Below are 13,153 nucleotides of genomic sequence, written 5' to 3'. Positions count from 1 at the left end.
TGAATGGGGTGAATTCTTCCTATTCCTGGTGCAGTGTGTATTGAGCTCCAGGCTGGACAATTCCTATTGCAGGGAATGAATTGGGCAGCCACTGGCCCCTCTTGTCCCCTCGGCCACACCTCTGCACAGGGAGCCAATCCGGGCTCAGGGTTGTGCGGCTGTTCTGGAATTTGCATATGAAAGCGTAGCAGCCAATGAGAGCGTCGTGGTTCATTAGCATGCACCTTGGCTCATTAGCATGTGGAGCAGCAGGCGAGGAGGGATGAGAATGGTTGCAGTTACATTGTATCCGTAGTAGTCGGATCCCGAGAGAAGAAGGAGGAGGAGGAGGAGGAGGGGGAGCCTTCCTCTCTTGTTTGTTTAGTGATCGGCAGCGGGGAAGGAGATCCGCACATTGCATGGACTGATCGCTCTTCTCTCTCGCTCAGCTCGGGACTCTCGGTGGCCGGATCAGCCTTGTATAGGAAGCCGTTGGGGGGTAGAGGGAAGCCGGCCAGGTCGGAGAGGATGAGCCGGTCCGGTTGGCTCGCTGCTCTGTCAGCCTGCGTGTTGCTCCTCAGCTCTCCTTCCTCAGGTGGGCCCAGCGGGGTCTCCTCGCCTCCCCCCTGCCCGGTGCCATGCCGCTGTAACGCGGAGCGAGGAGTGGACTGTTCCGGGAAGGGACTGGTGTCGGTGCCGGAGGGGCTCAGTGTCTTCACCAACATGCTGTAAGTGGGGGGACCGGGGAAGAGCTCATTGGGGTCTGTGTGTGTCCTACAAGGACCCCGGGACACATAGCTCACTACACTTCCTGGGGTCCTCAAGGCTGCCCTCCCCCCTCTTATTTCCAAGTGTTGCCCCCACATCTCCAGGGCTTCCCCCTATTGCCAGGTCCCCAAAGGATTTCCCCTTATTTCCATAGGTTCTTCCTGCTCATTTTCAGTTTCCCAAAGGTGTTCCTCTTCTTTTCCAAGTGTTGTCCCCCCTCTTTCTCAGGTTCTCAAGGGGTGTCCCCCTCATTCTTAGGTTGCCAATAGTTTCTTTTCTAATTGCCAAGGTTTGTCTTCCTCATACCTGGGTTTATCCCCTCATTCCCAGGTTGTCAACCTGGAAATGTTGGGGATGACCCTTTGCAACCTGGAAAGGAAGGGGACAATGCTAGGCAACCTGGAAAGGAAGGGGACAATGCTAGGCAACCTGGAAAGGAAGGGGACAATGCTAGGCAACCTGGAAAGGAAGGGGACAATGCTAGGCAACCTGGAAAGGAAGGGGACAATGCTTGTCAACCTGGAAATGTTGGGGATGACCCTTGCCAACCTGGAAAGGAAGGGGACAATGATTGTCAACCTGGAAATGTTGGGGATGACCCTTGCCAACCTGGAAAGGAAGGGGACAATGCTTGCCAACCTGGAAAGGAAGTCACAATGCTTGACAAGGGTCACCAAGGTTTGCCCCATTTCCAGGTTGCCCCCTGCATTTTTTGGGTCTCCAAGAGTTGCCCCTATTGTTCCTGGCTTGCCCAGGGTTTCATTCCTAGCTTTCCAAGGGTTGCTCTCCCCCCCTCACCCCTTATTCTTAGATTCCCAAGAGTTTTCCCTTCTGCTATTCCTAGCTTCCCAAGGGTTGTATTTATGTTCCCAAGTTTCACCCCTTGCTTCCCTTATTCAGAAGTTCCTAAGGGTTGTCCCTGGATGTCCAAACTGACACTGTACCCTTTTGATGTCTTGTTGGTGACACTCTCAGTTCTTACCTACTAACATTCTAATTAATGTTTCAGTTACCTGTCCATGAAGAATTCATTTTAAATTAAAAATAATCCCTTTGTTTCGATATGGAGGTGTCTTTATGGTCCTCTGTGACAGTTCTTCATGACCAGATTAGACAGTGAATTGTCCCTAGATAGTGTTTATTTATTTCTGTTTTGGCAGCTATGCCTATGCAGTGTAGTCACTTTTCCTCCTTCTTTATATGACAGTCTATGATCTATTTTGTGGCCTTGTTTTCTTATAATGGAGCGAATTCAGTGGCACCAGCTAATGTAGCCTGGTCCTAAAACTTTTTTTTGTTCTTCAGGGAAGAGTCCCCCTTTGCTGATATTTCTCTAATCGCTGTTTGTCCTTCCACATGCCCCTGATTTTGAACGCTGTTACTGATCTTTAGTTAGTGTAGTCTTCGTAGTATTTTGGTTTTTGAAGTTGATATTTAATTGGCTTTATATTCAGTTAGGTAAATATGCCCGAGAGGTATGGCATGTGCCATGGTTGGTCCCCTGAAATGGGAACTTATTTGGCTGTGCAGAAACCTTGTGGACCGGTTTTCAATGTTGCCTTCCAGGTTTTTAAAACGCCAAAGTGTTTTAAAAACCTGGAAGGCAACATTGAAAAACTTGTCTAAAATAAGTCCATATTTTATTTCTTGAATTTTTTTTACTTTTACCAACTTGCCTTTTTTGATCCAATCCTTGCGTAAGTGTCAATTAAAAGCCGATCAGATTTATTACATGCAGATACATAATATGTATATTTCAGGTTAATAAACATGTCGTAACTGGGTGTACAGAGCTCCACGGTGCCATCATCCCTGATGGGATTAGTTATGCCAGCTCAGTAGTAGCTGCAACCCTGGAAACAAAGTTGCCCAATGGATGCTCTTAATTCACATACTTCATTCATAAATGGCTCCTGATTTTATATATATATATATACACACACATACACACACACACACACACACACACACACACACACACACACACACGATCCAATGATATTGTAGCTTTTACCTATGTTCTGTATTTGGTTATTGAAAGCTGATTTCTGATTAGACACCAAGGGCTCATTACACACAAGCCCCCCCCCCCCCCCCCCGTGCGCTTCATATCCATAATTCATTTCTATTGAAGTATTGAATGGATTTTATTTTGTGTCTTCCTTGGTCTTTGCTGCCTTCTATGATAACCCAACTCCTGCTGTGTGTCATAGGACATCGCAATGTCCCTCACAGCTGGACCACCGCTGACCTCTGTTCCCCTCAAACTGACGTTGACCTGTTTATTCATGAATGTTTATTTCATTAGGCATGTGTACTGCTTGTTCATTCCATAGTGTTTACTTCATTACTATATTGTTATGTGCTTACTAGTGCTGTGATCATAATATTAGTTGTGTGTTGTGATTCTTTGTGTTCTTTCCTGTGCAGATTATTAGTAAACGCAGCACTGTTGCTTTGATACAATGCCTGATCTGTGTGTATGTACGTATATGTGTATCTCTATTTTAGCTTTTTAGGACCCCTTCACACTGATCCCTTTTTTTTCTTCCTGTTTTCTTTTGCCTTCCCAAAAGCAGAGCAAAAATGCATGGCTAGTAAGCCCCAGATCACACTATAACCCGATTGTGAATCGCACAGAAACTGCCAGCGCATTCCTGTGCGATTTGAGCCCAATCATTTTTGAATGGGCTCAAATTGCACTGCATTGCACCAAAGATGTGCAGGCACCTTTTTTTATTTATTTATTTTGATCTGCACTGCAACTGGATCACATGGTGGTTTTGTACCATGTGATCCACTGCAGGCAAACCACACTGCGTTTGGGATCCATTTTGGGAAGTCATTCAATTTTGTATTAACTCCCACGTCAGATCGCAAACAGGATTGCAATGTGGTTTGAGAAATGTGCAGGGATCTCGATCGTATTGTGGTGCAGGAAATGCGCAGGGATCGCAATTGAAATGCAGAGCTTGAAATGCACAGGGATCGCAATTGAAATGCAGAGCTTGAAATGCGCAGGGATCACAATTGGAATGCAGAGCTGGAAATGCGCAGGGATCACAATTGAAATGCAGAGCTGGAAATGTGCAGGGATCACGATAGCATTGTAGTGCGCAAAATGTGCACGGGTCCTGATCACATTGCGGTGCGGGAAATGTGCAAGGATCACGATTGGCATGCAGAGCTGGAAATGCGCAGGGGTCACGACTGGAATACAAAGCTGGAAATGCGCCGGGATCACGATTGGAATGCAGAGCTGGAAATGCGCAGGGGTCACGACTGGAATACAAAGCTGGAAATGCGCAGGGGTCGCGGTTGGAATGCAGAGCTGGAAATGCGCAGGGGTCGCGGTTGGAATGCAGAGCTGGAAATGCGCAGGGGTCGCGGTTGGAATGCAGAGCTGGAAATGCGCAGGGGTCGCGGTTGGAATGCAGAGCTGGAAATGCGCAGGGGTCGCGGTTGGAATGCAGAGCTGGAAATGCGCAGGGGTCGCGGTTGGAATGCAGAGCTGGAAAATGCGCAGGGGTCGCGGTTGGAATGCAGAGCTGGAAATGCGCAGGGGTCGCGGTTGGAATGCAGAGCTGGAAATGCGCAGGGGTCGCGGTTGGAATGCAGAGCTGGAAATGCGCAGGGGTCGCGGTTGGAATGCAGAGCTGGAAATGCGCAGGGGTCGCGGTTGGAATGCAGAGCTGGAAATGCGCAGGGGTCGCGGTTGGAATGCAGAGCTGGAAATGCGCAGGGGTCGCGGTTGGAATGTGGTGTGGGAAATGCGCAGTGATCATGGAGTTTCCTGCGCTGTGTGAACCTAGGGGCTAAATTCTATGGAAGTCATCACACAAGCCAATTGTGCGTCAGTTACATCTTTAAAAGTCCTGCATTCTGCATTTTTGGTTTGGTTAAAAAGAGCAACAAAAAGTACCTCCCCATTAAAGTGAATGTAAAACATCAAAAAGTAACAAACACATCTAGGGTTGTGTTACTGGTGCACTTTTTAAGTCCTATGCCCTTTTTTCACTGCTGCCAAATGCATCGGAAACGTGGTTAAAAAAAAAAAAATAGACATGCATTTTTATTGCTTTTTTTTTTTTTTTTTTTTTTTTTACAACGGAGCGATAAGAAAGCAGCCTAAAGCCTGATGAGAAAAATACCACATTTTGGAGCGATTGTACGATCATTAGTACATAGCTTTCGAGAGCTGATCACGACAGTTCATGTGAAATTATCCAAAAGGACAAGCACGGAATTTTTCTCATATGATACCAGAACAATTTTAGAAATTTAGAACGATTTTAGTTCAGTACAGTGTTCGTACAAACAAAATTGCGTGACCAAGTCCACACATGCTTGGAAATGAAAGCATACGTTACAATACAATAAATCGCTTCCTGAAGTTGTATTCTGTCCTATGAGAAGTTTCGTAACTTTTTATTTATTTTTTTCATTCATCCAATATTCTTATTGTGTGTACGAGGCCTTATGCCGCATACACAAGATAAAATTTCTCATCGGAAAAAGATATAACTGCTTTTCTGATGAGATTACGCTCAAGTTTGCCTTGCGTACACACGGTCACGCAAAAGTTTGCTGGAATTGCGATCGTCAGGAATTCGGTGATGTACAACACTACGACGAGCCGAGAAAATGAAGTTCAATGCTTCAGAGCATGCGTTGAATTTGTTTCTGAGCATGCATAGGAATTTTGCATGTCGGAATTGCCACAGACGATCGCATTTTTGGATAGGAATCTTTTGTTGGCTGGAATTCGGCCAGCAAAAGACAGATGGATCGTACACACGGTCGCATTTCCCAACGAAAAACTCTCATCGGTCTTTTGCGGGCCGAAATTCCGATCGTGTGTACGTGTTGTGGGGATAGGAGTGTAGCATTGGTTGCAAGTTCCACCTAGTTCTAGATCTTTCTATGAAGAACATCTTGGCAAATATCTGGAAGTGCCTTCTGTATGTTCTCAGTTTAATGTAAATATATTGGCTGTGATCATTGATCATTTGAATGTCATAGATAAACACGCACACGTGTGTATATATAAATTTTATTTTTACAAAAAGATAGATGTGAGATTTTGCTATTTTAATGCCATATTTTTAATAATTGTCTCCAGTATCAAGGAATGTTTCTGAGAGCTGTGGCTGCAGGTAGCTTTCTGCTGTGTTGCTGCAAATCAAAATAAACATGCTATGTATGCAGATTTCCACTGCTTACTACTCGGCTACAGTAACGTGTGTAAAAATGAATAATGCTATGCATGCTTCAGTGTTTGCAACATGGTTGCTCATAGTTGTACATAGTTGATCAAAGTGTATCGCATACTAGCAAATTATGTGAAACTTACCTTAGAACGAAGCTGTTCCAGCACCGTGATTTCAGAGCTGCAGGGACTTGCATCTTCACTTTTCTTGCCTCTGGGTTCATGGCCTCCAGCTCTGTGACTGCCTTGAGCGCACTGTAGCCGCCGTTCACGGCACAGGGTTCTGAGTGGCTGTTCCTTCAGAGCGTGTGCACCAGTGATTTCACTAGCTGCATGAAACAATCTCCTAAAGGGTGCATGTTTGAGTCCTTTAACACAGGCTTTGCGATCAGGTCCCTCTGTCTGTTTTTTGGGTGGACCTGATCAGAGCCTCCATTCACGCCTATGGAGGGGCAAATGCAGCTGTGACCTGTCCGCTGACTCCCACTGATATCCGATCCGTGAAATCCAGATGGATGGTGACCTTATCTTCCATCTAACAGATCGGATGAAAATGGACAGGAGGTCCATTGTCGTCCGATCTCCCCATAGAGGAGAGCGGGACTCTGACAGGTCCATCTCGGCACAGTGAGCAGACATGGACCTGTCATCTGCCTGCTCATCGGGGATCAGTCGGTTGATCCCCCGCTGAGAAAGCGGACAAGCCTGTGTGAAAGGGGCCTTTTAGGAGATATTTATACCAGCTATAGGTAAGTCTTATTACAGGCTTACCTATAGGTAAAGGAACCCTTTTAAGCATGGTTGGAGGAATCTGCAGATGTCCTCTTTTGCACCTCTTAGCCCTTGTACACACAGTCGGAGAATCCGTCGGAATGTGTCCTATCGGACCGTGTTGTCAGATAATCTGACTGTGTGTGGTATGCATCGGACTGATTCTGTCAGAATATCCGTCGGACCCAATTTTCCAACTTGTTGGAAATATTTCCCGACCAACTGGGCCAATCGGACATACTCCGATCATGTGTAGAGAATTTTGATCGGAACCAGTGCCACGCATGCTCAGATCAAATTCCTACATCAAAGCTATTGGCTACTAGCCTGAATGTAGTCCCATCGTAACAAAATTACGTCATCACGTTCTGAAAAATTGGATTTTTCGACAACTTTGTCTGACCGTGTGTATGCAACAGTTTCGGACAAAATCTGAGGGATTTGGTTGTCGAAATCTCCGTGTGTACAGGGGCTTAGAAACAATGGTTGGTCATCGACCCCCCCCCCCCCCCCCCCTTTTTTTTTTTTTTTTTTCAGCCTAATTAACAATTCTCCAATTGAAAATGGATGGAGGAATCAACCAACCCCCCCCCCCCCCTCCCCCCCAGCTGTGCTGTTGTATTTTGACAGGGGGACTTCTCTGCTTTCAGATTACACTGATCGTTGGTGGTGGCCAGTTGGCTGCAAACCACTGATCAAGAAAAGGTTTGTTCTTCAGAAGTTGATCGTTGGCGCTATATAAATCCTCTCTAAATAATATTGCTGTTTTGTCCTGAATGTCATGCAAGAAAACCAGACTCTGTCCTCATATTGTGTAGCACCTATTTAAAAGCAGCTTGTAGCATTCTGCCAATCCATTCTCCCGAGGATTCCGGTTTTCTTTCTTTGTCCATTAAGTAATTTATGACTTTATGTTCTGTACTTGTTTTGTAGATTTTCTTTTTGTCGTGTGCACCAATCGCTCTGCGACTTACTGGATGGCTTGTAGAACAAATACATAGGTCCATCCTTTCTGCTTTATTTATAAAGCCATGGTCTTGGATCTTCTGGATAGACAGAGAAAATGTTGGCTGCCTCTGTAGATTGAGGCATGCCAGGCTGTCCTTTTTAGAACAGTGTTGTTGGAGTACTCTTGCAATTACCCCCTTCTGACCTCTTGCCTCCCACCCAGAAGATCTTTGGGCTGGTTGTGAAGACCAACTGTTTACTGCAGATGAATCCAAACGCTGTGGAAACAATGGCTACATATAAAACCTATATATGTCCACTTCTTGCTTAGGATGGAAACAATGTTTTTCTGACGAGTGAAACTAGTCAAACAGCTGCAGTATAATTGATACATTTTTGGAAACAAAGAAGACTTTTGCATTGCTAAACTGGAACAAGACTGTAAAACCCCTATAGATGCCCAGCAAATGCATTCCAATGTCTGCACTTAGAAGCTACGTTTAGTATTACTAAACCCATAACGGTAAAATCGGTCTGTACAGTGCCTTGAAAAAATATTCATACCCCTTGAAATTTTGACATGTTACAACCATGGCCGTCTTTTAATATTGATTGGACCCTGGGCAAAACTTTTTTCTTGGGGCCCCCCATGCAGTTTTGCTCTCCACCTGCTCTGAGACATACAATAAATAGCAGCTAGACTCAAAATCAGTTTACTGAATCAGATCAGGCAGCTATTGCGATTGGTTGCCAGAGCTTACACTGTATCATTACCGCTCACAAACTGGTTGATAGAGGTTACAGCACATATTATGGCTCACTGATTAGTTGCTAGTGGTTACAGCACATGATTTCTGCTTGTTGACTGGTTGCTAGAGATTACTGTGGATATGACCTCAGGGGGCATGGTATACATATCAATGCCGCTGGCCGCCGCTATTTATGTATAAATGCCACCTTTAGATAAATAGTGTGCCTAGATATTTCATTAGAAAATAATAATTACGTAGTCGGTATCCTCATCCTCATAAATTATGTAAAGGAACAAATATAGGGAAAGGGCCTATACATTCACTCACGCGAAACTAGTTGAAATATACAATCAACTTTGATATCAGTCACCGTAACCTTTGAATTTCTCTATACTAGAAAGATGGGTATTATTTAACTGTACAACTATGTGCTGTAACTATGCTGTTTGTCAACATATGTTTTAAAATGTATGTTTTTCTTTTCTAATAAAAGCTATTTTTAATGTATATGCTGTATCTTTCTGGGTATCAAGATAGTCCTTAATTCCACTGGGGAATTTTTGGCTAGTCCATGGCTGGAGTGTTCCATGTATAGGCCCATTCCCTATATTTGTACCTTTTTTATTTACATATGAATTCCAGTAATTTACATGTAAAAACAGGGTCTGCGGGTGAGTCATCTGTACACAACAATAGGGCAGAGCTGGGCAACATTAATAGCAGAACTTCACACTGAGATATTGGGATACAGCAAGGGACTAAAACCTTAAGAGACGAGGGAATTTAAACCAGGATAGTTGGCAAGTATGAGGCAGCTGCTTTGGGCCCCACAACAACGACAGGGCCCAGGGCAGCTGCTCCTTTTTACCCTGCCTTAAAAACGGCCCTGGTTTATGTAATAGGCCAACATAAAGTGGCACATAATTGTGAAGTGGAAGGAAAATGATAAATGGTTTCACTTTTATTTGTAAAAAAAAAAAAAAGAAATAAATAAAAAAAATGTGAAAAGTGTGGTGTGCATTTGTATTCAGTCCCCCTGAGTCAATACTTTTGTAGAACCACCTTTCGCTGCAATTACAGCTGGAAGTCTTTTTGAGGATGTCTCTACCAGCTTTGCACATCTAGAGAGTGACATTTTTTTTCCCATTCTTCTTTGCAAAATAGCTCAAGTTCTGTCAGATTGGATGGAGAGCGTCTGTGAACAGCAACTTTGAAGTCTTGCCACAGATTCTCAATTGTATTTAGGTCTGGACTTTGACTGGGCCATTCTAACACTTGAATATGCTTTGATCTAAACCATTCCATTGTAGCTCTGGTTCTATGTTTAGGCTTGTTGCCCTGCTGGAAGGTGAACCTCTTGCCCCAGTCTCATGTCTTTTGCAGACTCTTAACAGGTTTTCTTCTAAGATTGTCCTGTATTTGGCTCCATCCATCTTCCTATCAACTCTGACCAGCTTCCCTGTCCCTGCTGAAGAAAAGCATCCCCAACACATGATGCTGCCACCACCATGTTTCACGGTGGGGATGGTGTGTTCAGGGTGATGTGCAGTGTTAGTTTTCCACCACACATATTTACGAAAGGCAAATCCACTTTGCACAGCAAGTGCACTTGGAAGTGCAGTTGCTCTAAATCTAAGGGGTAAATCTGAAATGAGGGGAGGCTCTGCTGATTTTATCATCCAATCATGTGCAAGCTAAAATGCTGTTTTTTATTTTCCTTGCGTATTCCCCTCGGATCTACAGCGACTTTACTTCCAAGTGCATTTTCAGTGCACTTTCAAGTGTACTTGCAGAGCAAAGTGGATTTTCCTTTAGTAAATAACCCCCATTGCCTTTTGCTTTCAGGCCAAAAAGTTAAATGTTGGTCTCATCTGACCAGAGCACCTTCTTCCACATGTTTGCTGTGATGTTTACCCCACAGGCTTCTTGCAAACTGCAATTGGGACTTCTTATGGCTTTCTTCTTGCCACTCTTCCATAAAGGCCAGGTGGAGTGCATGAATAATAGTTGTCCTGTGGACAGATTTTCCCACCTGAACTGTGGATCTCGGCAGCTTACCACGGGCCTCTTGGCTGCTTGTCTGATTAATGCTCTCCTTGCCCGGCCTGAGAGTTTAAATGGACGGCCATGTCTTGGTAGGTTTGCAATTGTGCCATACTCTTTCCATTTTTGGATGATGGATTGAACAGTGCTCAATGAAATTTTCAAAGTTTGGGATATTTTATAACCTAACCCTGCTTTAAAATTCTCCAGAACGTTATCCCTGACCTGTCTGGTGTGTTCCTTGGCCTTAATGATGCTGTTTGTTCACTAAGGTTCTTTAACAAACCTCTGAGGGCTTCACAGAACAGCAGTATTTATACTGAGATTAAATTACACTCAGGTGGACTCTATTTACTAATTAGGTGACTTCTAAAGGCAATTGGTTCCACTAGATTTTAGTTGGGGGTATCAGAGTAAAGGGGGCTGAATACAATTGCACGCCACACTTTTCAGATATTTTGTTTGTGAAAAATGTTGAAATCCATTTTATCATTTTATTTCCACTTCACAATTATGTGCCACTTTGTTTGGTCTATCAAATAAAATCCCACTAAAATAGATTTATGTTTTTGGTTGTAACAAAACAAAATGAGGAACATACATTTCAAGGGAGGATCGCATTAAGGTGAAAAAATAGTTACCTTTACAACCCCTTTAAAGCCCACGGGCTAAACTAAAAAAATGATCTGCATGTGTGGCCACCCTTGGATTGATGTCAGTTTCTGGTGCACATAAGACCCAAGGTAGGTAAGATTTTATTTAGTGGCTCTGATAGGGGGAACGCCTTGTCATAATTATGAGTATATAAAAAGACTCCGAATTTAACCCTTGGCGCTGGCCGCACGCAAATATGTGGCCTCCTCAGCAGATGGGCCTTGGTGCATGAATTGGTGTAAATACAGCTATGCCGAGAACGTGCGGCCTGCGTGCTCCGGCACAGTTACCAGTGGCTAACAAAGTAGCTCTCGGGAGCTTTCTGATCATGTGACAGCCAATCATGGTGGTCCCATGCTCCTAAATCCCGCCCCGTCTCCCAGCATCCTAAACCTAAAGGGCCAGGAGGTGGCAGCACCAAGCAGGTTAAGGAATGGGTGGTGAGAAACCTGTCAATACTTATTACCACCTATGATGGTCATTTTCAAGACTCTCTACTGACATTCGGATATGGAATTCCACCCTGTAACATTTGTTTCCTCTAATATCCACAGAAGAGGAATTGGTTTTGCAGGTCTCTATGTAATATTGGGTCTGTATGTAATATTGAGTGAGTTCTTATTGCGACTTAATGAGTAATGCCTAGTACACGCGGTGATAAAATCAGATGAAAAATAGCAATCGTCTCATAATCTGATCATTTAGTACACCACTTTCAAGAGCCGAGCACAACCATTTTTCATGTGAAAAACAATACATGTATACACAGACATGTTTCTATTGGCTGAGAAGGTACGGGAGAGGTGGGGCAGCTATAATCTCGGGATTTTTAGACCAAAAGGATGTCAGTAAGGGACATTTCAGAAACAGATGTAAAAAAAAAAAAAGATTTTTACATACTGTCCCTGGTTTTACTGAGGCTGGCCACCCTGATAGGGCCCTCTAGTGGGCGAATGGTCAGTCCACCCCTGGTGTCAGGAAAACTTGTCACTTGACTCATGCTGATATATAGCAGAGACAGAAATGAAACTTTATGCTCTTAATTGAGAAGTACACACTATCGAGGGATATGCTTTGTTCATATTTCATGTCTGAGATTTACAACCACTTTAATCATTAGTAATAATAAGTAGTTTGAAGAGGGATACCTGGATCACAAGACTACCTAACAGAATTTCAACTCCTTTTGCAGGTAGAGAATTTAATTTATGTATGTAATCCGAGCATTTAGCTTTTTTGTTTGGCGTTCATCTTTGACAGTTCAAAGCTGAAATCCAGCTGCTGTGATTTAAGGGACATGGGGCGATTGAAGTAGAAAATTAGGTGTTTGTAAACTCAATGGATGAGATGGAAAATCCATTTGTACAATGACTTCATACGTAAATAAGGTCGTGTTTTTTCACCTTTAATGTATCCTACTGCCTCTAATGAACTGGTTTTAACAGGGGTTTCCTGAGATCTGTAAGTATATTATTTTAGGGGTTCCCCTATGGTGAAAAGGTTGAGAAAACGCTGCATTATACTATACATATTGTTATGGTGCGCTATGACTCTTGTGTGTTAGGAAACCAGCTAAGACGGGCTTGATTATGTATGGCCGTGCCGAAATGTGTATAACAGGCAGAGAGGGCCTCAAGTCTCCTTCCTTACTCAGAGAACATGTTAGACTGATGTGACAAATGACATGGTTGTATCACACTTTCCTGAGGCAATTCTACCTCCTGTGTCAGCTCACTTCCTCAGATACTATGACTTGTACAAATAAACACTCTAGTTCCTTTGCTCGTGTGACAGAACAACTTATGTGTCCTACTTGTTACATATTGTGCCCTTCTTTTCTTTCTTTTTTTTTTTTTAATTTTAAAGCGGGAGTCCACCGGGACTCCGCGTTTTTTTTTTTTTTTTTTAAAAGCCAGCAGCTACAAATACTGCAGCTGCTGACTTTTAAAATAGTGACACTTACCTGTCCAGCGCGCCCGCGATGTCGGCACCCGAAGCCGATCTCTAGGTCGTCTGTCGGGTCCTGCCG

At 43.8% G+C, this 13,153-nt stretch overlaps 1 protein-coding gene across 2 annotated transcripts in view; it reads left to right on the top strand.

The window, feature by feature from the left end:
• The first annotated feature begins 240 nt into the window (after positions 1-240).
• The window catches only part of LGR4 (leucine rich repeat containing G protein-coupled receptor 4), a 167,436-nt gene continuing 154,523 nt past the window's right edge, over positions 241-13,153 (top strand). For both annotated transcript variants that reach the window (XM_077460848.1, XM_077460847.1), the window contains exon 1: positions 241-707. In XM_077460848.1, coding sequence (XP_077316974.1) covers positions 508-707 — 200 coding nt within the window. In that variant the 5' untranslated portion in view covers positions 241-507. The remainder of the gene's footprint in view (positions 708-13,153) is intronic.

The sequence above is a fragment of the Lithobates pipiens genome, unplaced genomic scaffold, assembly GCF_037356315.1.
Source record: "Lithobates pipiens isolate NorthernLeopardFrog02 unplaced genomic scaffold, aLitPip1_a1.2 Scaffold_10, whole genome shotgun sequence".
NCBI classification, from domain to species: Eukaryota; Metazoa; Chordata; class Amphibia; order Anura; family Ranidae; genus Lithobates; species Lithobates pipiens.
The sequence above is the reverse complement of the archived record's forward strand: the minus strand, read 5'-3'. Positions and strand labels throughout refer to the sequence as shown.